Raw genomic sequence first — 23,450 nt, forward strand, 5'->3', positions numbered from 1 at the left:
TGTATGTATATGAGAGACATAGGATGACCACTGCAGCCAGGGGTGGCCTTGACTTTTCTGAGAATGAAATTCCTTCTCTTGCCCATGGCTCAGCCCCATTTTGACTCTTAAAAAAATCCCTTGTTTTGAAAGCTTGAACCTTCCCCAGCAGTAACCTCCTTCCGTGACTTCCCCCTTAACTCACTAGCCTCCATTATCTCTAGTATTCCTACCCACCACTATCAGATCCTCTAAAAAATAAGATGCTTCAATTTTGACTAACATTTACTGAACACCTGTTATGTGCTAGGCATTCTGCTAGGCCCTCACTATGTAAGTCATTTAATGGGAAGCACCTGATGCATAGAAAGAACCCAGGCTTTGGGGTAAGACTTGGGTTGGAACCACAGCCCAGCCCAACGAACTATGCAATCTTAGGCAGGTTCCTTTGCCTGTCTTAGCTTTGGCTTCTTCATAAATGAAGTTATTTATCTCACAGGATGTTGTGAGGAATAAAAAAGTTTCTCAATCTTCACATGCATTTTGCTTCCAACAAAAACTACCCTATGACCACATTTTTAAATTTATTTATTTATTTTGGCTGTGTTGGGTCTTCGTTGCTGCGCGGGCTTTCTCTAATTGCGGCAAACAGGGGCTACTCTTTTTTTTTTTTTTTTTTAAAGAAACTGCTTTTTATTTATTTATTGCTGTGTTGGGTCTGTATTTCTGTGCAAGGGCTTTCTCTAGTTGCGGCAAGCGGGGGCCACTCTTCATCGCGGTGCGCGGGCCTTTCACTGTCGCGGCCTCTCTTGTTGCGGGGCACAGGCTCCAGACGCGCAGGCTCAGTAGTTGTGGCTCACGGGCCTAGTCGCTCTGTGGCACGTGGGATCTTCCCAGACCAGGGCTTGAACCCGTGTCCCCTGCATTGGCAGGCATTTTCTCAACCACTGCGCCACCAGGGAAGCCCACGGGGGCTACTCTTAATTGCAGTGTGCGGGCTTCTCATTGCGGTGGCTTCTCTTAGCTGCAGAGCATGGGCTCTAGACGCGTGGGCTTCAGTAGTTGCAGCATGTGGGCTCAGTAGTTGTGGCTCACGGGCTCTAGAGCGCAGGCTCAGTAGTTGTGGCGCACGGGCTTAGTTGCTCCACGGCATGTGGGATCTTCCCGGACCAGGGATCGAACCCGTGTTCCGTGAACTGACAGGCGGATCCTCAACCACTGCGCCACCAGGGAAGCCCCATATGACCACATTTTTAAACGTTAATGTTTATTCCTTATAAAACTGTCAACACAGTTTTTTGTTACTTCCCTTCTAAATCATTTAGGATTTTGGAGGACACAATGTCTTAAGTTTCCCACAGTGACAGATCGTGGTGAAAAGGAAAGAAAGGAAACAGGGAACCTGAGCCAATTTCGATGGAAATACCGAGTTTGGTAAAAAAAAAGGCTCGCCCATTTTGATTTTCTATTGGTTAAGCTTACCATCAATCGCGCCAGTTGTAAATAAACTGGAGACGGAAGCATGTTGTTAAGGGGTGGGACCTTCCTGTCGCCATTGCTAATATGAGAACCAGTTTTCTAATAGGCTGAAAGCTGCTTCTTTCCGCCCTCGCGCATCAGTTGCTAAGAGGCGGGACTATAGGGTCCATAAAGGACTGAATGCCCGAAGCCCCGCCCGTCCGATTGGTTGGTAGGGGGCGGGTCTTGTAGCGGATAGGCTGCTGGGCCTGCCAGTTCCGGCTTGGTTGCCGGGGAGAGGCAAGTGAGGAGGAGGTGGCGTGAGGAGACCATGGCGGGAGGAATGAAAGTGGCGGTCTTATCTGCAGTTGGTGCCGGGCCCTGGAGCTGGGGGGCCGGGGGCGGTGGTGCAGTGCGACTGCTCCTGGTCCTCTCCGGCTGCTTGGTCTGCGGCTCAGGTACCGCCCGGCAGCAGCAGCCGAGGGGGCGGGTGCCGAGGGGTTATATTTAGAAAAGTGGGGAGCGTCCCCAGGGCGTGGGCCGTTATTCTGATGGGCGCGGGCGTGGTGCGAAGGAAGAAGCTTCATCCTTGGCGAATGGGCGCCGGCACTGAGGGACCAGGGCCCTGGGGTGGCCTGCGGGAGCTACCCAGAGTGGGGAGGAGCTTGAAGCCCTTTTGGCGGAGACGGGGAGGCCTGCACTGGGTGAGAAGCGGTCCTGGGGACAGCGTCCTGCTGCATGGGCCTCCTCGATTTTTTTTGTTTGTTTGTTTGTTTGTTAAAAGGAAGGTGACCCGAGGACCGAATGGACAGGCAGAGCTGCCACTGGGAAGGGAGCATCCCGTTCATTCAGAAAATTAGCAACACCTGAGCGTTTGCTGTCAGGCATGGGTGGCTGAACAGATAATTATAGTTCACTGAAATGCAGTGATCTATTTCAGTATCTTATGCCCTTGTAAGATCCTGGCTCCAACCGGCCCTGTAGAACCGACCTGGAGCCGTTAAATTCCCGTTTCCAAAAACGCTAGTCAGCATCGAGTAGTTTTCTTTTGGAAATTTATTCATTCCTCAAGCAAACGTTCTTGATGCCTGCTACTGCATAATTGGCTCTGGACTGGGATGAAATTGTTTTCCTTTTCCGTTCTAATTCAGAAAACCTAGAGTGTTTGTAAAAAACCTCCTTCTACCCTTGTTAAATGCACAACAGAAAGATAAGTGATGTTTCCAAGCTTCCACTGGAGGAGTAGAGACTCATGGGGTTAAGGAGAATCGTATCCTGTAAACACATATGCTCTTTCACCTCTTCCGTCGTTTGCTGCCTATCTCTTGCTGTCACTTATGATTATCCTTAGCTGCAGCTTTAAGGTTATCTCAGCATCCATAGAACTAGTTTCAAACTGCAGCGTCCTTCTGAAACGGTTTTTATAGGGAGAGGGGAGTAGGTAACCAAGAAGGTACTTTTCCAGGGGCAGGGCCCAGAGTAACATTTGAAGGGCTACATATGATCTGAATGAACTTTGACCAGATGTTTAACCTTAGAGGCTGTGTATTGTGGAAATGAAAGATAATATTTATATCAAAATGCTTCTACGTAGTCCGTGCTCAATCAGCAGGCTCAAAGTTTCTTTAATAAGGAGAGGAATGGGGACTTTTTGGCTTGGAGAAGGGTAAACTTGGGATACGTGTTCTTTGTGGCCTAATAGATCATGTAGGTGGCAGCTACAAAGAGACAATCATGTAATAGAGTAGAACCTTCTAAAAGTGAGAGCTACCTAAAGAGAGAATGGAGTACTTCAAAAGGCAGGGAGTTCTTTTAGCCATTTGGCAAGTACAATTAAGTATAAGGAAGTAGAAAATCACTCACTGTTTGTTCCATTCAGAGGCAGTCCGTTAAAGCACACTTTCTTCTGGTCTGTTTCCACGTGTTTTTAATTAAAATTTTATTTTGAATTGATAATATATTCATAAACCTGTCAGCACTTCACTTCTCTTCCCTGGAGGCCACCAGTTGCTGCCAGAGATAGTTTTCTCATTTGGTTTTGTAGCATAAACATTTTCCTATGTCATTTAAAATTCTTCATAAATGTTATTTTTACTTTCATCCTGTGGACAGATTTTTTTTTTTTAGGATAGATTCTCAGAAATGGATTTATTCAATCGAAAGCTAAAATATATTTAAGACCCTTGAAACATCTTGCTAAAATATTTTTCTGAAAAGGTGTGCCGGTTTATACGATTATCAGCTATATTTGCTTGTGACCCATACCCTTGCCAGCATTGGATATTCCAGACAGAAACACCTTTGCTAATTTGATAGATTGAAAGTGGCATCTTAATTTACTTTGCATTTCTTGCGTTATTTGTGAGGAAGCATCTTTCAAATATTCATTAGTTATTTAATTTTCTGTTTAGAGTTTACATTTTTTGGAGAGTGTCCTTTGCTCTTGGCCTATTTATTGTGATTACTGTTTATTGGGATGTTTGTGTACTTTTAAAGTCAGTTGATGAACTTTTTAATATATTAAGGATGTATATTTTTATAATCTATTTGTTTATTATTATTATTATTATTTATTATTTTTTTTGTGTGGTACGCGGGCCTCTCACTGTTGTGGCCTCTCCCGTTGCGGAGCACAGGCTCCGGATGTGCAGGCTCAGTGGCCGTGGCTCACGGGCCCAGCCGCTCCGCGGCATGTGGGATCTTCCCGGACTGGGGCACAAACCCGTGTCCCCTGCATCGGCAGGCAGACTCTCAACCACTGCGCCACCAGGGAAGCCCTATTTGTTTATTATTTATTACAGAACTTTAATTTGTTTGCCCCTTTTATCTTTTTAAATAGAAGATTTATATTTTTTATGTGATCACTTGATTTTATTCTTTAGATTTATTTCCATTGCTTTTGTACTTGAAAAGTCCTCCAAAATTAAATTTTTATATATGTATATTTTGTGGTACAATTTAATTATTTTTCATTTTACTTTTTAATCAACGGTTAATGTTAGTATTTGGTGTGAGGTGAGTATCTAGATAGATTTTATTTTCCAAATAACCAGTCAGTTGTACCAGCATCACATTGAATAATCCTTTGCTAAGCCCACTAATTTAAGATGCTAGTTTTTAAGGAGCATTTTAAGATGCTTTTAAGTATGAACTGGATTACCTCTTGACAGAAATGAATAGAGGCTATTTAAGAATTAGAAGAGGTGGTTATTCGTAAATTTTTAGGGTCTTTTCTGGTCCTCACATACTGTGAATCATTTTCATTACCTTCTACCAGTAGATGTTAAATGATCAGTGTTGTTGATTGATGAATATAAGTAAATACGAAGTTACTAACTTTTAAGTAGCTGGTTTATGGGTAAATACAATAAGCAAGTTGTGATTCACTAAATTCCAAGGAGGCATTTTCCAAGAAGAACTAGATCTTTGGGCTCAGAAGGCATTTTTTAAATGTTTAATTCATTCTGCTTTTTAACATGCTGGCTAACTCACTTTGGGGAGGGGAAGGAAAGTGTTGTGTATGTCCTTTTGCTATGGGAAGCACAAGATTGTAACATGAGCATTTTGACAGCTTGTATATATTTAAGGTAATTGGTTTAGTTCTATGTTTTTCTAATAATTTAAGCTATAGCTAGAGTGGTGATTGTTTCCACAGATTATCCCCTTAGGCTGATTTGGTGTATTTTCCCTCTCAATGAATTTCCAAAGATATGGCTGGCCAAGGTGCTGATTTCTGTAGGAGGTTGCTGTTCTAGAGAGGTTTCTTTGTTTATTTACAGTGCTTTCCTTTGAATGCTGTGGAACTTGGGAAAAGGAAGAACTAGGTTTAAGAAAATGTTGCTTGTTAAATTATTTATTTATTTTTCCGTGAGATCTTAGTTCCCTGACCAGGGATAGAACCTATGCCCCCTACAGTGGAAGCACGGGAGTCCTAACCACTGGACTGCCAGGGAATTACCCCCAAAATGTTGCTTTTTATAAAAGTTTTATTTCTTTAGGAAAATGACATTGAAGAATTTTAAAATTGGTTTAAAAATACTGATGTCTTTTCTTGGCATTAAGTTTTTCAAATCTCCTGTGCTATTGACCTATTATTTGTATCTTACTACCCTCTTGAAAATAATAATGGGCTTAAAGAGATGTTGTGTTATATTACTTGGTGCTGTGGGAGAGAAGGAGTTAATAAAGTGTGACTCGGGTTTTTTTCAATTTATTTGTAAATACACTAGTTTTAAGCTTCACATAATCTTACTCTCTTACAATCTCAAGAAGAAAATAAACTCTTGATCCATATTTGTGAGTGGGTGTTCTTTCAGTATATTTGGGCTTGCTAGTGAAACAAATGTCAATAGGATTTTGAAAGGGTTTCATTTTATGAAAAATAGGCTTGGAGGAAATCCAAATTACTATTGAATTAAAAGTGAGAGATTGATAGATGAGATTCAAGACATACTACTCCAAAATATGGCACCTTGGCATATTGAATATTTTAAGCCGTAGAGAAAACAGCGAAGCTGAAAAGTCACTCTGACCTCCCGCACTTTGCCCTCCTTCCTTGAAATAGGCCATAAAATCCTCATGTGAGAGGTGTCCTCCCTATACCTGGAGGAAAGGAGCATCCTTATCTTCGAAGACAAAGGGGCATGAAGAAGAATCCTAATAAACAGGCCTTGCTCAGTTTCCCCCAGTTTACTACACTTACCTCATACTCAACCTATCATTCCTCTGCGAATGTCCACTTTTCGTCAAACCTAGCATAAAAGTACGTGGGTCTGTTTCTTTGGGTCTTTATTTCCTTAGAGGTTTTCATGTCACATAAAAGATATGAAATAAATTTGTATGCTTTTCTCCTGTTAATATGTCTTTGTCAGTTTAATTTTTGGACCCAGCCAGGGACCCAAGAGGGTCAAGGAAAACTTTTCCTCCCCTACAATATCAAGACTGAATTTTAAAATATTGAGATATAATTCACATACCATAAAATCCACCCTTTCATTGGTCTTCAGTATACAGTTGATCCTTGAACAACACGGATTTGAATTGCATGGGTTCACTTATACATGGATTTTTATTTTCAATAAATACATACTATAATACTACCTGATCTTTGGTTGGTTGAATCCACAGATGAGGAACTGTGGATCCAGAGGGCTAACTAAAGTTATATGCTGATTTTTGACTGAGCAGAGAGGTGGCATCCCTAACCATGGTTGTTCATGGGGCAGCTGTATTCACAGTATTGTACAACCATCACCACTGACTAATTACAGAATTTTTAAAAATAGATTTGATTGATTGATTGGCTGCGTTGGGTCTTCGTTGCTGTGCGCGGGCTTTCTCTAGTTGCTGCAAGTGGGGGCTACTCTTCGTTGCGGTGCGAGGGCTTATTGCGGAGGCTTCTCGTTGCGGAGAATGGGCTCTAGGCGCACAGGCTTCGGTAGTTGTGGCACACAGGCTTCAGTAGTTGTGGCGCACGGGCTTAGTTGCTCCACAGCATGTGGGATCTTCCAGGACCAGGGCTCGAACCCGTGTCCCCTGCATCGGCAGGCGGACTCTCAACCACTGCGCCACCAGGGAAGCCCCCTAGAATATTTTTATTACTCCAAAATGAGGCCCCATACCCCTTAAAGGTCTCTCCCCATTCCCTTCTCCTAGCCCCTGACAACCACTAATCTGCTTTCTGCTTATTTGCTTATTCTGGATATTTATATAAATGGAATCATTTAATATGTGGACTTTTTCTTGACTGGCTTTCATTCAACATAACGTTTTTAAGGTTCATGTTGTAGTATGTATCAGTACTTCTTTTTATGGCCGAATAGTATTCCATTGTATGAATAATACCACATTTTGCTTATCCATTGATCAGCTGATGGACATTTGGGGTGTTTCCACTTTTTGGTTATTATGGATGTTGCTGCAGTGAACATTTGTGTACAGGTTTTGGTGTGAACATGTTTTCACTTCTCTTGGGTGTATACATAGGAGTGGAATTGCTATGTCATATAATAATTGTGTTTTAGTTTTTGAGGAACTGCCAAGCTGTTTTCCAGAGAGACTGTACCATTTTACATTCCCACCAGCAATGTATGAGGGTTCCAGTTTCTGCACGTCCTTGCCAACACGTGGTTATTGTCCTCTTTTTGATTATAGCTGTCCTAATGAATATGAAGTGGTATTTCATTGTGGTTTTGACTTGCATTTCCATAATGGCTAATGATGTTGAATCTCTTTTCATTGTGCTTATTGGCCATTTGTATATCTTCTTTGGAGAAATGTCTATTCAAATCCTTTATGCATTCTAAAAATTGGGTTATTTCTCTTTTTATTGTTGAATTGTAGTAGTTCTTTATATATTCTGGATATTAGACCCTTATCAGATATATGATTTGCAAATATTTCCTCCCACTTTGTGGGTCATCTATTCACTTTCTTTTTTTTTTTTTTTTTTTTTTTTTTCAATACGCGGGCCTCTCACTGTTGCGGCCTCTCCCGTTGCGGAGCACAGGCTCCGGACGCGCAGGCTCAGCGGCCATGGCTCACGGGCCCAGCCGCTCCACACAGCATGTGGGATCTTCCTGGACCGGGGCACAAACCCGTGTCTCCTGCATCGGCAGGCGGACTCTCAACCACTGCGCCACCAGGGAAGCCCATCTTTTCACTTTCTTGATAGTCGCCACTGAAACACAAAAGTTAAAAAATTTTGAAACCATTGTCTAGTCCAAGGTCACAAAGGTTTACACACCTGTTTTCTTTTTCTAAGAGTTTTGTAGTTTTCGTTCTTAACATTTAGGTTTAAGACCGAATTTAACTTCAAAATTAGTGTGAGCTTCACTCTAAAACCATTTTGAACTGATGGGTGTCATTGCCTTTTTTGTGTGTGTAACTTTGGCTTTCTAAGGTTTGTTTGAGGTTTTTGTGTTTTGGGGTGTTTTGTTTATTTAAATCTACCCACCTTTATACTAAGAACCAAAGAGTTAACTAAATTTCCCCTTAGAGTAGCACTAAATGAGTTGGTAAGTACAGTGTAGAGCAAGGAAGAAGATATTGAAAAGTTTTGTGGTAAAGAAGGTAGCTTGTGCAAGCTTGGGTGGGAAGATATGATAATGGTCACTTGTAAACCTTAAATTAGCTGAGATTGAATATAAATTCCTGAGAGGAGATCCGTTTTGGTAAAATCAGAGGGACTGCATATGTTCATTGGCTGCTCTTAAAACTTGAATGAAACAAAACAGCTGGAAAAAAGCAACTTTGCAGTCTTTTAGTATCTGCTTAAAGTACTCTAAATACAAAAAATGTTGCTAATTCTGTTCATCCTACTCAGGATATGGATAGAGAAAGTCACCAGATGGGGTTACTTTAGCTATGCCTTTATAAGAGAAACAGGACCTGGGTGTGAATCTCAGTTAAGCTATTTACTAGCTGTGTGACTTTGGACAAATTACTTCATCTTTCCTAAACATCAGTTTCCTCATTTGTAAAATGGGGGTTATGAGAGTGCCAACCTCACAGCATTGTTGGGAGGGTTAAATGAGACAGACAACGTACTGTCTGTCTTAATAAACACATAATAGTGGCTTTTATTATTACTTATCCTGGATTAGTGACTGTTTGTAATATTTAAATAATTACATTTGACAGAAATAAGACTGCCTTATTTCTTCTCTCATCTCAGTTTTCTTCTTTGTGTCTTAGTCGCTGATATTTTTAACCCCAGCTTTAAGAAAGTGGTCAGATTAATTCTTTTTATGAAATGAGTTATAGTTATTAGCTTTTTCTATTATTATACTTACTTGTTATTTTCTTTCTTTGCATAAAGCCGGAATTGATTTAAACGTGGTCATGCTTCAGGAATCCAGAGTTTATTATATGAATACCAGTCAACAATCCTGTTATAAAAATGTGCTTATCCCAAAGTGGCATGATATATGGACACAGATACAGGTAATGATTTGGAGGCTCCTGGCAAGGGCAGTTTCTGTGAATATCTGTCTGTCTGTGATTAGTGAGTACACTGACACTTTCTTCCCTTCTCACATGCAGTTAAAAAAATATATATATATGTATATATATATATATGTATGTATAAAATTAACAACCTTGATAAGATTATGATTATTCTTAATCTCATCAGTGTTTTCATCAGTAAAGCATTTATGCCTATTTTGTGTTCCTCTCTCTGTTTCTTTAAGTGGCCTGAGATAAACTTCCTCCTTTTCCCCAAGAGACTACTTCCTTCTCTTCCCCTCACTCCTTTTACACTCATAGACACACACACACACACATACACCTCTCTTTCTTTTTAAAGGTCTTAGGCCTTCTTTGGGCTGGAAACTGTTGCGTGCCTATCAGGATGTAAACTCTCGCCTTGCTGCTCCTATTCTATTTTGATTCTACACAAGGTGTCGCATAAATGCCCTGAGCTGAAGTTTCCCCTTGATAGAATGACTTTGGTCTCATTTATTTCATGACACTCTTGAGCCAGAGTGTCTGGCTGTAGTGATTGAACAAAATGAGTCCTTTGGAAATGTTTCTGCTGCTGTAAGCATAGTTGCTGATAAGGGATTTGTTCACATCAAAAACATAAGGGTGGGCTCGTGGGTTTTTAAAAAAAATTCTCTTTTTTCATTGTCTGATATAAAGATCATATTCCATCTGGAGCACATTATAACCAACATTTACCCATAATCAGTGATTTGTGACAAAGGGTTGAACTTTTCAGCTTGTCATTATGGGAAACATTTTTGGTGCTGTTTATGCCTGGCAGTTTTCTTAATAGTCTAGACCCTTGCTTTGTATGATATCTCATAAATAGCTGTATTGGTAACTCTTCCCCCTTGGAAGTCTTTTTTTCCCCCTATGTTTATGCCTGGCAGTTTTCTTAATAGTCTAGACCCTTGCTTTGTATGATATCTCATAAATAGCTGTATTGGTAACTCTTTCAGCTTGGAAGTCTTTTTTTCCCCCTTTTTTTCTGGCCTAATACTAGATTCATATCATGTTAACAATAAAACATTCTAACAGCTGCCTCTCTGTACCATGTGCAGTGTTATTTGCCCAGTTATCTTTTATCTGCTGTACCTCTGTATTTCTCATAAGCCTGTGGAAAGCTGGTGCCATTATTGATTTAGTTATTTACTCTAAAGGTTTTTTTTTTTAATTATATTTGTGAAAATTTTAAATTCCTACTTTCTTCTTTCTCATCCCGATTTTACTTGTGTTACAGATTCGGGTAAATAGTTCCAAACTGGTCCGAGTCACCCAGGTGGAGAATGAGGAGAAACTGAAGGAGCTAGAGCAGTTTAGTATCTGGAACTTTTTTTCCTCCTTTTTAAAAGAGAAATTGAATGACACCTATGTTAACGTGGGTCTATACAGCACAAAAACCTGCCTCAAAGTTGAGATTATAGAAGAAGACACCAAGTACAGTGTCACTGTGACCCGGAGTAAGTCTTACCTCTGTTTTTCTGATGGATTCTATGGTGAGAAGGGACTGAGCTTTCGAGGGTATAATTAGTGAGAAAAGTCAGCACAGGACAGCTCCATTTTGGTTCTGATTATAACCTGAATATACCACTGCTCCAAACAGTTCAGAGAGCCTCCACCCCTCATAAAACCTTTTAGGCCTAGATTTGAGACTTTACCACAGTCATTCTGAGTACTTCCTTACCTGGAGTTGTGAAGACTTGTATTCCTAATACTTCCAATGGCTCTGAGCTGATATGCCTAGTATTCTTCAAAGTAAGATAGATGTATTCCTGTCTTCTGGGCACTTATAGACAAAGACAGATGTCTTGAAATGTACAGGTCTACATCTGAAGACATGAATGGTTAACAATAAAAACTGAAGAAGGGTAGAACTGAATACCTCACAAGCAAAAGAATATATGTGGAACCATAAATAAATATGAAGATCACTGCAGTTTCAGGCTTATTCAGTCTAATTGGGAGTTTTCCCTTCTCTGAATGTGTCTGAGAAAGTTTCACAGAAGAAGTGGATCATTATCCTGTTGGATTCTCTGTGACTTTTGGTCTCTCCTTGGTAACTACTGTCTTAGGAGAGTAATGTTGTAAGTAGTAGAAATGTTCCTGGGTTTTGCTACGAAATACATTGTGCCCTTCTAACTGTCCTAGGGTTCCACAGTTCTTTGGTTGAACAGGATCAGCCTGTTTTTTGGTGTTCCTTTTGCATTTACTGATCCCTCTCACTCCTGTTCTGTTTGTGGACTTCCCCTAGACTCAGAGCTCTTGAATGTGAAAGCTGTGGGAGTGTCTGGTATGCCAGTAAGGGGTGCTATGCTTGGGCCCCCCGGTCCTGGGCGAGATATGTTTGAGTGTAGGCTTTTCCAACACAGTGCTTGTGTAGTGAAGAGAAGTAGGTGGTGGTGGTGGTCAAGCAGAGATCAACAGTTAGAGAACAGCAGAGGGCCCTGACCCCAAGTTCTGGGCTAACCTGAATCCGAGCGTGTGTGACTTAAGGCCTGAAAACCAGAGTGGTGGAGACCCCTTGTGGGCGACTGCAGGAAGTGCTGGTGGCACTCTGGCTCCATCCAAAGCAAAGCTTAGCTTCTTTTAGCCTTAGCTTAGAAGCCAAAATAAAAATAAACTCTTGAGGGAAGTACAGGTTAGACAGAGACCTAATTATACTTTCTCTTTGGAAGGGTGCCCAGGCTTTGTGTGGAATTTAAAATGCTGTTTAGGTGGGCTGTTTGCATATATTTTATTAGCTGACCAATGATGCCAACATTGTCTTTTATTCTATAATGCCTTAAATTGTTTTGTTCCCCTATTAAGCAGAAGTCTTTTATTTATTTCAGGATTTGACCCCAAACTCTTCCTCATTTTTCTCCTTGGACTTATTCTATTTTTTTGTGGTGACTTGCTGAGCAGGTAGGTTCCAAGGCTAGAGGGCAGAATGAGGATGCTCAGACGTACCCTGCTTGACTTTTTTTTTTTTTTATTCATTCTTGGCTGCGTTGGGCCTTCACTGCTACGCACGAGCTTTCTCTAGTTGCGGCGAGTGGGGGCTACTCTTCATTGCGGTGTGCGGGCTTCTCATTGTGGTGGCTTATCTTGTTGCAGAGCATGGGCTCTAGGTTTGTGGGCTTCAGTAGTTGTGGCACATGGGCTCAGTAGTCATGGCTCGTGGGCTCTAGAGCACAGGCTCAGTAGTTGTGGCGCACAGGCTTAGTTGTTCCGCGGCATGTGGGATCTTCCCGGACCAGGGCTCGAACCCGTGTCCCCTGCATTGGCAGGCGGATTCTTTTTTTTTTTTTTTTTTTTGCGGTATGCGGGCCTCTCACTGTTGTGGCCTCCCCCGTTGCGGAGCACAGGCTCCGGACGCGCAGGCTCAGCGGCCATGGCTCACGGGCCCAGCCGCTCCGCGGCATGTGGGGTCTTCCCAGACTGGGGCACGAACCCGTGTCCCCTGCATCGGCAGGCGGACTCTCAACCACTTGCGCCACCAGGGAGGCCCGGCAGGCGGATTCTTAACCACTGCGCCACCAGGGAAGCCCAACCCTGCTTGACTTTTATCATAAAGACTTGAAGTGCTGCCATTCCCTTTTCTAGGACCTTTATGGATGGCTAGGCCATTGCCTGCTTCAATAATTTTAAAAAAATAATGTGTTATAATTATTATTTTCTTCTTGTATTAATAAGATTGGTAATAATGAAATTCCCCCATTAGGTTACCCATCATGTATGGGATTTAGCCAATACAGCACCACCCTTTCCACCGTTAGAAATGTTTAGCCCTCATTTTTACAGGGCTGTGTGTTGATGAGTTTCATGCTGTTCAGAAGTAAAGAAACAAATATCAACCACTTACTCATTTCCTGCCTTTAGGAACCTACTAGTTAGATGAAATAGACATGTACAAATATAAAGAAAACATATAGATAACAAACATTGAACAAAGGTAGAATTAACATTAACTTTGAACACAAGGAGAATATTTGTGGAATAGTGAATGAAAGCTCACCAATTGAAGTTCAGCTGGAGCAAGGTTGGTGGAAGTTGTTCCTTATTTTGGGGATCCTGAGAGAAACTCAAAGTGAGGGAGGGATATCTGGTAGAAAGAACCTAGAAGAGGAATAGGAGCTCTCTGTTCTATGCCCTGTGTTTGGTTTATCCTTCTGGGTAATCAGTTCAGTTCTAGTTTCCAGTGTCTACTGGGGCTATTCCTTCTCCCTAGAGAAGCTGTGCAGTTCCCAGAAGAAAGATTCTCATTAGAAATTGCGTGGGGAGAGGTACTGGGGATGGGAGCGGGAGACTAAGCAGAGGTTTATTACTGGGATATATTTGAGAGGCCCTTATTGATACTAATCTTCATAATCTGGCAGCAACTACATTGTACTAGTCTCTTCAGTTTTCTCATCTCAAGTGTTGGGCAAATACCTGCTCTCACCTTGTACCTTTTTTCTATCTTTTGGCTGGGTTAGTTGTCTAGTTTGAACAGTGCTATATATGAAGAATACACACGTAGTCATGAAATGAATTTTCTCTCTGCAGAAGTCAAATCTTCTACTATTCCACTGGGATGAGTGTGGGAATTGTAGCCTCTTTACTAATCATCATTTTTATGCTGTCCAAGTTTATGCCCAAGGTAAGGAGCAGAATCCTCACATGCAGTAAGAATGAGCTTGGATAGTTGAAGGATTGTTTTTGGATAATCTTACAGCACTGAAAATTTGCGTTGATGGCTGATAAGTAAATGTCCTACTCTTTCCTTGATTCAGAAAGGTACTTTCCATGATGAAACTTGGAGCCTGATTACATACAATCTCTCCCTTTTTATTTGAAATCCTGTATACAGTGGGGGGGATTAAAGTCTTCTTCCTGTTTGTTAATTACATAGATTATATAGCCAGGCTTTTAAGTTATTTAGCATCTCATTTTCCCAGTTTTCTTTGCAGACTGTACCATTTAAAATATAAAGGACATCTTTTTAAGAGATGTGTTTTGTGCATTTTTAGTAGGTTGAATTTTTTTTTTTTTAATCACAGTTCTATTTTGTTTCTTTTATGTATGGAAAGCCCATAGTAACTTTTTGCTTTCACTTCTACTCTTTCCTAGAAAAGTCCCATTTACATTATCCTGGTAGGAGGCTGGTCCTTTTCTCTGTACCTCATTCAGCTAGTTTTTAAAAATTTACAAGAGATCTGGAGATGTTACTGGCAGTATCTTTTAAGTAAGTGTTGTTGGTTTTGCTTTACTTTTTATATGTTTATAGGCTGTTTTAGTTAATTTGATCATGAAAAGATGTTGCTTGCTTACTGATTACAGGAGTTTAATAGTCTATGCCATTTTGTTAACTTGTAAGAATCATAGTTCTTTACTTATTTCTAACTCCTCTATACAGTTGTCACCTCTTAAATTAAAATGATGCTGCTAGGGAGAAGACTTTAATTTGTTGGTGTTTATAAGTACATCTCTCTTTACACAATAGGCATCTTTCTGAAAAGCCGTAAATTGACTTTATGAATATAATCATATTTTAAATACACTTGAGGACCTTAAGAAGTAAAGGACTCTACAGTGAACCTTATCTATAAAGTGAGAATCTTTTGGTTATAAAGATAGTAACTCTTAATCTATCCTTTGAGAGCAGATTAATCTGGATTTTCATATATTAGGTTTTTTAAACAGACTATTTTAGAGTTGTTCAACATGTAGGTTTAATTCTCCATTTGAGAATTAAATAAATTCAGGATAGTAGAAAGGATAGAAGCTTAAAGAGATTAATATATATGAATAATGAAAAAAGTGTGAATAATTGAGTAAAGATCTTACCTATTTCCCTGGTTCATTAGGCACGACATAGTGAATTTACTGCTGCTCCCCACACAGATTATTTTTACCAACTGTAGATTAAAAAGAATGTTTTCTGATAACTCTTCTCATAGGCTATGTCCTTGCAGTTGGATTCATGAGTTTTGCAGTCTGTTACAAGTATGGGCCCTTGGAGAATGAACGAAGTATCAACCTGCTGACTTGGACCTTGCAGCTGATGGGCTTATGTTTCATGTATTCCGGTATCCAGATACCACACATTGCCCTTGCCATTATCATCACTGCACTGTGTACTAAGAGCCTGGAGTACCCTATTCACTGGCTGTACATCACCTACAGGTGACTGAAAGGCAGTGTAACTTTGTACTGAAACGTGCAATGTGGGATGCAGTCGCAGCAAAAGGAGACAGAGGTGTTGACCTGGGAGCCTCTTTGTTAATGCAAATTTATGGTATTATGCTTCACTTTTATTTCCTTCAAGTCCTTCTTTTTAGATTCTCTGTAGGCATTTTTATAGCATTTATAAATTCTGGTTATTTTATATATAAAATAAAAACATCTAGTAAAGTGTCATGTGTTCTTGTTACCACTAGGTGGTGCAAAGTATATCACTTTTATACCGCATGCCTCAGGTCACCTGGTTTCAGATTATTTCACACTGGCTCTCAGATTGCCCTGGGAGTCCTATTCTTTTTTTTTTCCCCAGTCTTTTTTAAAAAAATTTATTTATTTTTATATTTATTTTTGGCTGTGTTGGGTCTTTGTTTCTGTGTGAGGGCTTTCTCTAGTTGTGGCAAGCAGGGGCCACTCTTCATCACGGTGCGCGGGCCTCTCACTATCGCGGCCTCTCTTGTTGCGGAGCACAGGCTCCAGACGCGCAGGCTCAGTAGTTGTGGCTCACGGGCCTAGTTGCTCCGCGGCACGTGGGATCCTCCCAGACCAGGGCTCGAACCCGTGTCCCCTGCACTGGCAGGCAGATTCTCAACCACTGCGCCACCAGGGAAGCCCCCAGGGAGTCCTATTCTTAGTTTAAGGTGTAATTCAAAGCATGTTGTCACTTTGTATGGTGACTATGGAATGGTCATAGGTTCTGAGGTTATCAATGTTCTTTCTATTACAGATAGTCAAAGTAATGCCGTCAGTTCGGGGGGACCCAAGTTAATGAACCACAGTCTTATGCCATCATTTCTTGTGGTTTTTCCATTTATTGGGAAATAAATATTTTGTCTGTCACTTATTGGAAAATAAGTGAATTTGTTCACATTAATGAATAATATTGACTACTCTGACTTGTCACTCATAGTCTAACGTCAAGGGTACATTATAACTAAAGATGTCTGTAGAAGAAAGGTGGGAGCAGTGACTCTTAATGCTCAGGCTCTCTGCTGTATGCTTGACCCACTGAAGGGAGTTAGGCGTAAGGGTGGATGTAGATTACTGATTAATCATTCATGATGTTATTTTGGTGAGCACAGAAAGATGTGTAATGCAACAGAAAAGACTGTCCCCCCTCGTCTTCTGACAGAAGAAGAATATCGGATACAAGGAGAGGTAGAGACCCGAAAGGCTTTAGAGGAGCTTAGAGAATACTGCAACAGTCCAGACTGCTCGGCTTGGAAGACTGTTTCTCGAATCCAGTCTCCAAAAAGGTAAATAAACTCTTTGCCAGAAGTGCCAAGTGTCTGTCAGGGTAATTGTGACCTTCAGTTTTAGCAGAGATTATGCTTCTATAATCATTTTGTATTTGTGGCTTTGTTTTCCTTGTTCATCTAGGAGTAGTCAAGAGAAAGGTACTCATATCACATGTTAAGCAGTAGCCTGTTCTCCGATTCCTCAAAGAACTATTTACTCTAGCTTTGATTTTAGCATTGAGATGAGAAGACTTTAGTACCATATTAAGTTTCCCCTCTGATAGTTTTGCACTGATTTCTTGAGTTTTTTTAATTTTTTTTTTTTTTTAGGAGAGGGGATCCCTTTTATTTGGAAACGTGGGGTTTCAATTTGGAATCCTGATGGCATAAAGTTTATAGGGCCATAAACACAAATAAATGTATAATGCCCCTTAATCTTATCAGGATTACGGATGACTAAAGGAACTTTAACACTTCCATAACTAAAAAGGGTAACTAAACTTCCATAACTAAAAGTGCTTATTAAGCAGGATGGGGTTGCAGGAGATGTTGGCCTATGATCCCAGCTTTCCTTTTCTTATTTCTTGCTTTAGTCTACTTACCTGCCAGAGTAAGGATAAGGGTGTTGGCTAGACTCAATATAATTTGAGCTGAGAGCATATCAAGGGTTTCAATTTGTTCTTATTTTGAAAGAAAACAGGACAGAGGGCAGGTTCCTAATGAGTATTATCTTCTGTTTTTCAGATTTGCTGACTTTGTGGAAGGATCTTTCCACCTCACACCAAATGAGGTTTCTGTCCATGAGCAGGAGTATGGGTTAGAGAGCATTATTGCCCAGGATGAACTCTATGAAGAAACATCCTCTGAGGAGGAGGACTCAGATTCTCGGTACCCCGCCATCACACAACAGAACAACTTCTTGACTTAGGTGGTTGTCAGTTATTTTTATGTGGATTGGCTTGGTACCTCAATGATCCAGGTTGCATGTGTTGCACAATTGCTTCTCAAATCTTGGAAGTTGGATGAGATAGTGCTGAAATTCTCCCGCTGAAACTAGAGGCCTGAGTAGACCTCCCTCTGGAAATGGTCTTGGTGGTCTCTGGGGTCCTGAGGAAGCAGAGTGGATAAAGTAGTGACTAATTCCCAACACGTCCCATTGGTTAAGTTCTCAGCCCACCTTTATATTTCCGAAGAAACTGGATTGCCACGGCTAGCATGGCATTCCAGCTCCTCTTTGAAAGTTGATTCAGTCATGGCATTTCAAACTCAGAAGTGATAACTGTTATATGTGAAGTAATGCTTTCAGACTATAGGCTGCATCTTTCAGAGACAAATCCACAAATCTGAGCCTCTTTTACTTCTGCTTTTATTTCAGTGACTTTAGCATAATCCTTGTTTTAACTGTTTTAAGAGGAAAATAGATTATTATTTGTCTGTCTTTTTTTTTAAGTGAATACATTTTAAAAATGTGACAAACTCGTTCCAGAGCCAGCAAGTGCTCCAGAGTGACAAGCCCCATAGGCCCCTACGTATTTATTAATATGGATTATCCATTAAAGCCCAAGGAGTGTTATGCTGAGCTTTGGATTAGTTCTCATACCTATGATATTCTAAGTCCTGCCTGCAGGCCTTTCTGTAGATGAGGTCTGTTGGGGTTTTTATTATATTTAACTTGCAATTCTATTTTAAAAATAAGTTTGCATTCTTCCCTTCTAAGTCCTCGTTGCCCCATTTTCCCTTTCAGGAAGGGTCTATTCCCTCACCTCTGAAGTATGTACATTTCAGTTTGTTTCATTTCTTATATTCTCTTCCCTTTGGTTAATAATAGCATTGTTTCTGCTGGTTAGAAGGAGTGATCTTATTTAGGGAATTTAAATGCTTTTTAAGGTTCTCCATTTTTCCTGTCAGCGGGTCACATATCTTTGAATTGCTGTGGGATCAAGAAACTATCTCTTTTTCCTTTCCCTTCCTTTGTCTACCCATTCTACCTATTCTTTTCAGCCTTTCCGTACCACCTGTATCCCTCCACACCGGAAGTCTGGCTGATTTGTGAGCCTGAAACTATCTATGAAGGTTCTTGATACAATATACATGTTGTAGCTATGTGGCTGCCGCAATTTGCATTGTCAGGAGATAGACCTCCAGATAATCCTTATGCCTCTGGGTGCTTGTGGAGATAGACCTCCAGATAATCCTTATGCCTCTGGGTGCTTGTTCAGCCATCAGGAGCAGATGCACTTTTCTATGAACTTATTGTACTTATTTGCAATTCCATTTCTGACCAGAGGTTCATGCTGCCTTTTATTACAGTGGCATTGGTTTCACTTTCTTTTGCCATTGGAAAGTACCCTTATAAACAAGCAGTGCCATTTATGAGGGAGCAAATTCCCAAGTCTCTGTCATTCGCTTGGTTCTGTCTTTGTGATCTTCACCCTCGTACCTTGGAAAAAGCTATAATTACTTTATTCAGGAAGATAGACACTAACGGCAGGAGCACAGCATTGGACTGACTGGCTTACCATGATCATGGAGAAGGCAGATGATTTTTTAAAAAGCTGTAATGACTCCTTCAGACCAGCCATGAACAGATAATGTTGAAAGGTTCTGGACTCCATTACAGACTTCCAGAATGTCAGTTCTGAGATTCCCCTCCAGGTGGCCAGTTGATTTTTTTCTGCCAGTGTTTCCCACAGCTTTAAACTGTCCTAAAGTGACAACTACCTCAGTTGGCAGCAAATAGACATATAGCAGAAAGTGAAAAATAAGCAGTATTTGGACAGATGCCATGGGTTAAAGTTGCTTTATATTAGGAAACCTTTCTATCTTTGTGAATTATGTACATGGTAACATTTTATCTCTCTACAAAGAACTGTTAAGACCTCTGAAATTTACTATTTTTTGCCTCATTAATAGAAATCAAGACTTAGCATATTTGAGCCTAAGCTGATTTGAAAAAATAATTCGGCTGTACAAATGGTCTCTGGATTCCCTGGAGACTTTGGTGCCTTCCCCATATAACTACTTAGGGACATGGTTACTTGCCTCCAGTGTGACTTTTCCTGACTCATGTCTTTATTTCAGCAAGAAAGCATTGTGAAGTAGAGAAAGATTCTCGTCTTTTTCTGTCTAGTAAACCCCTTGTGATATACAGTTTCCATCTCAAGATGAGTTTTTCTCACTGTGTTTGAATTTGGGATGAGTAAAATCAAACTCGGTTTATTACTCCCTGTCTGGTAGTTGAAGAACTGAGCTGTAGGCAGTGGCAATGACAATGGGTCCTGCAGCATGAGAGCTGCTCTCAGACAGTGAAGGACGGTGCCTCTGGTGTGCTGTGTCCTTGCCCTGTCTTCCTGTGTGGCTCTGCCCCAGATGCTTCAGAGCCTCTGTGCGCCTGGAGATTGCTTGACTCCATAAACCTTTTTTAGGAGCTCTTCTTGTCTCCCTTTTGGCCACTTAGTCTGCTGGCTCAGTCACTACTTGAAGCCCCCACTTAATTTTCAGTTACAGCTCTTGCAGTTTCAGCATAGTCTCGTCTCAGACAGATCTCATCAAAGAAGGATTGAAGGGATAACTGTGGAGTGAGCTGGACATTGGAGCTACGTCTGCTGCCATGTCAGCATCTTGCTCGGCAAATATCAAGCTGTAAATTGGCCCTAGGTCTCAGGGTCCCATCAGCATCAGAAATCTATTGTCCCTAATGGGTCCGACCAAGTTGTGTAGAGCATGACTCCCATTAATGGGAATACAAGAGCCAACTGGCCTAAAACATTTCCCCTTCACTTTCCCACTCAGATCACTTTCAGAAGACCCATGGAACCAATGACTGATAATAAGGAAAATTTAGCAACTTTGATATCTTCTAATAAATTCCTATCAGCCACTTCATCCCACCAAAACTAGTTTATTTCTTCCCCCAAATTCATGGCCTTTATGTTAGTTACGGGATTTTGCTGATGATAGACTTTGAGTCCCAGTGTTCCATTTTGTGCTAATACATCCCATTTTAGGGCCTAGCCCTCTTCATTGACTGTTCCCTTCAACTCAATCCCCACTTTACATATACAATAGAGAGTTGATGAATGAAAGGACCCAAATAGGCCAGATAGTTCCCCCAGGCCCTGCTATCCATAAAAGGCTTGGGAATGGATTATGCAATTGCCCTCAATCTTTTTGTTGTTCCAGAAAAAACGATGGGCTCAGATGGATGCCTACATAAAAATGGTTCCTAGCTATGTACTCATAACTTTTCTCTGAATTGAGTAGTGAAAGTTGAAGTAGGAGAAAAGGAAATTAAATGTCCTTCTAATATTCCTTTGGACTCAGGTCTGACATAAGAGATAATAACCTATTATTGAAATGCCAGGAATTTTATCTGAACCAAGGAGAGGACAATTTGACAGATTTATTATGCCTTCATGTTACATAGGCACTGAAACCAAGTAATAAACATAAAATAGCCATTGCACAGGCAAATGCACCTAAAACCTTTTGTTTATGTTTTGATGTAGCAAAAAAGTGGTGTTCCGGGGTATCTCTTGGTAACTTAGCTTATGGATTCAGTTGCTATTGAGTTGGATTCTAGACAGTTAATTACCTTGAAAAGGGAGTTTGGTGCCTTATATGATGGGAGCCAGAGCCTGCTGGGAATAAACAAAGCGGATTCACACCAGTGTCAACACACAGCTTTAGTGGGGAAGGGGGTGGCACACAGTATCCCCAAATTTAGGACTTTTGTCTCCCATACCCCCCGCCCATGTGTCTCATCTTCCTTTTCACACTCTTGACAATAACTTGAAAATGGTGAAACCACCTTCTCCGAAATTTTCTACAGCATGGACAACATTCTTTTCTTATTAACATAATAGATAGCTCATAATGTGAGTGTTAGAACTGTTACAGCCTGCAGTTGCCTCCCTTTATCAAGTTTCTAGAATTGATGGTGAAATAGGGAGTTACTGGGTAAGTTTTAGCCTGTGGGTAATGCCTTAGTGGTTTTTTTTTTTCTTAGTGTTATTTTAAAAGATTTGTCATTTATATTTAAAATAAGTTCATGAATGTTTGAAAGCAACAAAATGATCAGGGATGACTCTTTGCCATGGGTCTCATTTTCACTCTTTCCTGCAAGAAAAAACAATGACGTCTTATTATATATTTTTTCATTTTTATTGTACAAGTTTGTAAGTAATCCCAATTTTAATAAAGTTTTATAGGCTATATAGTGGTTTCTCTTAATGAACATGTACTTTTTTTTTTTTTTTTGCGGTACGCGGGCCTCTCGCTGTTGTGGCCTCTCCCGTTGCGGAGCACAGGCTCCGGACGCGCAGACTCAGCGGCCATGGCCCACGGGCCCAGCCGATCTGCGGCATGTGGGATCTTTACAGACCGGGACACGAGCCCGTGTCCCCTGCATCGGCAGGCGGACTCTCAACCACTGCGCCACCAGGGAAGCCCTGAACATGTACTTAAAAAAAATTTTTTTATTTTATTTATTTTTGGCTGTGTTGGGTCTTCGTTGCTGCGCGCAGGCTTTCTCTAGTTGTGGTGAGCAGGGGCTACTCTTCATTGCAGTGCGCAGGCTTCTCATTGCGGAGGCTTCTCTTGCTGTGGAGCACGGGCTCTAGGCGCACGGGCTTCAGTAGTTGTGGCTTGCGGGCTCTAGAGCGCAGGCTCAGTAGTTGTGGCGCACGGGCTTAGTTGCCCCACGGCATGTGGGATCTTCCCGGACCAGGGCTTGGACTCATGTCCCCTGCATTGGCAGGCGGATTCTTAACCACTGCACCATCAGGGAAGTCCCGAGCATGCACTTTTCTTGTTTGATCTCTTGTTTTCAGGTAATCAGCAGTTAGCTCTTCTGTTTCATCTTTCTGATGAGATTGTTTTGTATGCCATTTATTTTCCTTTTTTTCTTAACTACTGCTCCCCATCCTGGGTCTGTCTTGGTCTACTTCCTTGGACTGGATGATTTCCCAGGATGCCAGATCTCTAAGGGGATTCTTGCAGGAGCAGAGGGTTGTACCGCTGTGCTGTCTCATAGGAAAACAATGTGTAGGTTATTCCTGGTCCAGGGGGCTACTCTGTACTTTAGTTCTTTCCTTTTTTTTTTTTTTTTGCGGTACGCGGGCCTCTCGCTGTTGTGGCCTCTCCCATTGCGGAGCACAGGCTCCGGATGCGCAGGCTCAGCGGCCATGGCTCACGGGCCCAGCTGCTCCACGGCATGTGAGATCTTCCCAGACCGGGGCACGAACCTGTGTCCCCTGCATCAGCAGGCGGACTCTCAACCACTGTGCCACCAGGGAAGCCCCCTTTTCTTTTTTTTTTTTTTTTTTTTTTTCTGTACGCAGGCCTCTCACTGTTGTGGCCTTTCCCGTTGTGGAGCACAGGCTCCGGACGCACAGGCTCAGCGGCCATGGCTCACGGGCCCAGCCGCTCCACGGCATGTGGGATCTTCCCAGACCGGGACACAAACCCATGTCCCCTGCATCAGCAGGCGGACTCTCAACCACTGCGCCACCAAGGAAGCCCCCCTTTTCTTTTTTTAATGGCATAAAATATCTCTTTTGTTTCTCGATTGGGGTGAGGGGAAGACCT

General features: G+C 41.4%; 1 protein-coding gene across 2 annotated transcripts; it reads left to right on the forward strand.

Moving 5' to 3' along the window:
• Positions 1 to 1,740: 1,740 nt before the first annotated feature.
• Positions 1,741 to 22,063, forward strand: NEMP1 (nuclear envelope integral membrane protein 1). 2 transcript variants are annotated; one of them, XM_060113654.1, is made up of 9 exons: positions 1,741 to 1,895; positions 9,257 to 9,381; positions 10,664 to 10,883; positions 12,255 to 12,327; positions 13,951 to 14,044; positions 14,515 to 14,629; positions 15,345 to 15,570; positions 16,707 to 16,880; positions 17,607 to 22,063. In XM_060113654.1, the coding sequence occupies exons 1-9, from the start codon at positions 1,769 to 1,771 to the stop codon at positions 17,788 to 17,790; spliced, it is 1,338 nt and encodes a 445-aa protein (XP_059969637.1). In that variant the 5' UTR covers positions 1,741 to 1,768; the 3' UTR covers positions 17,791 to 22,063. The 2 variants fall into 2 exon arrangements, with proteins under 2 accessions (XP_059969637.1, XP_059969638.1); XM_060113655.1 differs by lacking the exon at positions 1,741 to 1,895 and adding an exon at positions 2,024 to 2,141.
• The last annotated feature ends 1,387 nt before the right edge of the window (positions 22,064 to 23,450 follow it).

The sequence above is a fragment of the Mesoplodon densirostris genome, chromosome 11, assembly GCF_025265405.1.
Source record: "Mesoplodon densirostris isolate mMesDen1 chromosome 11, mMesDen1 primary haplotype, whole genome shotgun sequence".
Lineage (NCBI taxonomy): Eukaryota > Metazoa > Chordata > Mammalia > Artiodactyla > Ziphiidae > Mesoplodon > Mesoplodon densirostris.

Bases quoted from the DNA above. Each gene is read 5' to 3' on its own strand.
- NEMP1 (XM_060113654.1), top strand. From the start codon at position 1,769: ATGGCGGGAGGAATGAAAGTGGCGGTCTTATCTGCAGTTGGTGCCGGG. The intron at 9,382-10,663 runs GTAATGATTTGG...CTTGTGTTACAG, and splicing joins ATATATGGACACAGATACAG to ATTCGGGTAAATAGTTCCAA. The intron at 12,328-13,950 runs GTAGGTTCCAAG...TTCTCTCTGCAG, and splicing joins TGTGGTGACTTGCTGAGCAG to AAGTCAAATCTTCTACTATT.